Source organism: Pteropus alecto, unplaced genomic scaffold, assembly GCF_000325575.1.
Source record: "Pteropus alecto unplaced genomic scaffold, ASM32557v1 scaffold39, whole genome shotgun sequence".
NCBI lineage: Eukaryota > Metazoa > Chordata > Mammalia > Chiroptera > Pteropodidae > Pteropus > Pteropus alecto.
The window spans coordinates 6258129-6261037 of NW_006443568.1; the positions used below are offsets into that span (position 1 = coordinate 6258129).

General features: G+C 56.8%; 1 protein-coding gene across 1 annotated transcript in view; it reads left to right on the forward strand.

The window, feature by feature from the left end:
• The window catches only part of PUM1 (pumilio RNA binding family member 1), a 122037-nt gene extending 120866 nt beyond the window's left edge, over window positions 1-1171 (forward strand). Inside the window, exons 23-24 of the mRNA XM_025041390.1 lie at window positions 976-1040; window positions 1148-1171. Coding sequence (XP_024897158.1) covers window positions 976-1040; window positions 1148-1171 — 89 coding nt within the window. The remainder of the gene's footprint in view (window positions 1-975; window positions 1041-1147) is intronic.
• Window positions 1172-2909: the final 1738 nt, after the last annotated feature.

The window sequence follows — 2909 nt, forward strand, 5'->3', positions numbered from 1 at the left end:
ACCCTCGGCCCGGGACCCTCGGCCCGGGACCCCGCGCCATCCCTTGGTCCCCTCCCCCACTGCATCCCTAGCCCCTCCCCGTGGGCGACCCCTCGAAATGGCAATGGCATCCGTGGGGGAAGGCCACCCCCGCCGCTGGGGGCATTTGGGGGGCCTCGTTTTTCTTCCTTTTGGGACCCCTCCCTAGACGGAGGCCGGGCGGGAACCAGCACTGCTCCCCCTCCCTAGTGGCTCCGGGAAATCTGCCTCCCCGCCGGCGGAGCGGGGTTCACTATTCTGGATGAGGGGCGCGGGGAGGGCCTGACGGCTGTCTGGGGGTCGCCGGGCACGGGGTCAGGGCTGGGTGTGTCTTGGGTCTGGAGTGGATGTGGCTTTTGCTCGTGGGTGTGCCCAGACCATGGCCACTTTCAAGGCATCGAGTCTATTCTCGTTACTGGGGAAGGGTGTATATTTGGTTCCTCCGAGGGTCGCTTGTGGCCCAGAGTGGGGGAGGGGTGGAGAGTGACTTATGTGAAGGTGACCCGAGGGGGTGAATGAGGGTGACCGCGCGCGCGAGCTCGCGCGCGCGCGCGTGTGTGTGTGCTCACTTTACTGAAAGGTACTGGGACCTGTGGGGTAGGTAGGTAGGTACAGGGAAAAGGGAAGGGTGGGTGCCACCATGTCCTTACCTATATGTGTGGTTGTGTGAGTGTGACCCATTGTACATGGTATGTACCAGTGACAGGGCTGGGTGACAGACAGTTGGCTATGGCTATATGCCTGCATATAGTGTGTTGGGGGGAGAAACTGCTGTGGTGGGTGTGTGCTTGGATCCATGAGAGTGTGTGCGTGTGCATGCCTGTGCACAGATGACCCCGAGGGGGGCTGAGTGTGGGCAGGTAGAGGTGAGTGTGTATGCATGAGGTCACCCTCGAGTGTCTCCTTGAGTGACTGAAGCAGCTGTGTGGGGTTGAGCTCTGTCCCAGCTCCTTCAAGGGGAGCAGGAGGAGGAGGATATAAGGAGGAAGGGGCCCCTGCCCCTCGAGGGACTAAAGTCCCAAGTGAGTTCCCTCGTGGGCACATGTCTGGACCCTGGACTGGGAGTCAGCTTTGGGTTTCTAGGCCCAGTCTTTTTGGTTCTTTCCTATGCCTGTCCCCTATTCCCCAGGCTGAAATGGACCCAGTCCTCTAAGGCAGCCCTCAGGTGTCCATCCTGCTCCTGCAAGTCTCCTTGGGTCTCGGTTGACCAGCCTGTCAAATGGGAGGAGGACAGGCTAAGGCTCAGAGGTTGCTTCTCAGACAGATGAGCTACTCACAGCCTTACCCATCTGGGGGCTGTGAGCCCAGGGTAAATGAGTGTTGAATGCCAGGTCAGGTATCTGCCTGGTGACTGGATGCCTCAGCGCCAGCTCTCCCCTAGACAGGGTAAGGAGAAGAGGTCCCCGAGAACGACAGAGACCCAGCCCATCCTAGCAGCTGGGTCACCTTCTGAGCTACACTTCTGCAAGACCATCTTTGAAATCACACAGCCTTAGGTTCAAATCCTGCTACGGCCACTGGTTTGTGGTCTGACCTTCCACAAAGCCTCTCAACCTTTCAGCGCCTCCATTTCCCCCTCTGCGAAATGGGGCTAATGACACTCTCCTCAGATTAAATGAGAGGACGCGTGTGCTCTTGCTTAGAAGGAGCCCAGGAAATGCTTGGTGTTTAATGAATGAAAAGGGGCTCAGGACAAAATCCTTTAGACTTAGAGGCCCAGCAGGGATCCTAAGCTGTGTGACCCTGGGCAAGTCACTTGGTTTATTTCCATAAACCAAGGCTAATAATTCGTGCCCCAGGAGGCGGTGGAGGGAATTAAATGAAAGCATATGAGCTGACACTCCCTGGTGTACTGTAGGGCCTCAGTGAGGCCAGGTGCCCCTGGACTTGAAGGTGAGATTAACTGTGTGGTTCAGATCCTGTGCTGGGTGGTAGATAAAGCCATCTCCTGGGACTTTGGGCCTGGAGGCCAAGGTGGCTGGCAAGTCGGCTGGCAGGCTTTTCTTGGACCAAGAGAGGGACAGGGCTCCAGATGGGGAAGAGGGGTTCCCTTCTTAGGGGTCAGGCTGTGGAGGAGGGACATTACCTCTTCTGTCCTGGGAAGCAGAAGGGGTTTCTGGGTGGTGCCCAGTTGCCAGGGGTGCCACACTGGAGGGAGAGGGAGATGCCTGCAGCAGGGGGGACTGAGTTAGATCAAAGGGCCCCAACTGGGATGCCTCCAGGAGTGGCCTCCATGGTGGGTCCTCTAAGGACATCACTGGGTTGGGCAGTGGCTGGCTCAGGGCAGGGGAGGGACTAGATGACCCCTAGGTCTGCCCACCAGCTTGAAAGGGAAGAGTGTGTGTGGCGAGAGCTTCCAGGGCCACCTCAGTGGGGATAGTAGGTCTCATTCATGCTGCAAATGGTGAGTCGGGGTGTGTGCGTGTCTCTTGGCATCTGCTTAGGGGAGTCCTCTCCTCTGAGAGACCAGGTGACCGACTCTGAGGGACAGCTGCCTTCAGGACCCCTGCAGCTGTTACACTTAAGTCACTGCCCAGAAAGGCTTGGAGTGATCCCGGAAATGTTATTTTAGAAGCTCAGGGCTGGAAGGGATTTTAGGTGTCATTTAGTCTTTTTTGAATGCTCCCAGTGATGAGAGTTAACTGTTTTGTGGCCATGTGACCTTGTGAAAGTGGCGCGGAGCCTTTGTTCCCACCTCTGTAAAATGGGGAGAATATGAGAATGAAAGGCGTTAGAACGGAAAGCTCTTAGCACAGTAAGCACCTAGTAAGCACTCAACTAATGCTGATTTCTTGTTCTTTTTCAAGGTTGCCATTCTGTGTTTGGGAATGTGGTAGGGGCTGAGGAGTAGAAGGGTGAGGCACCCTGGGGAGGGGGAATCAGTTGCGGTA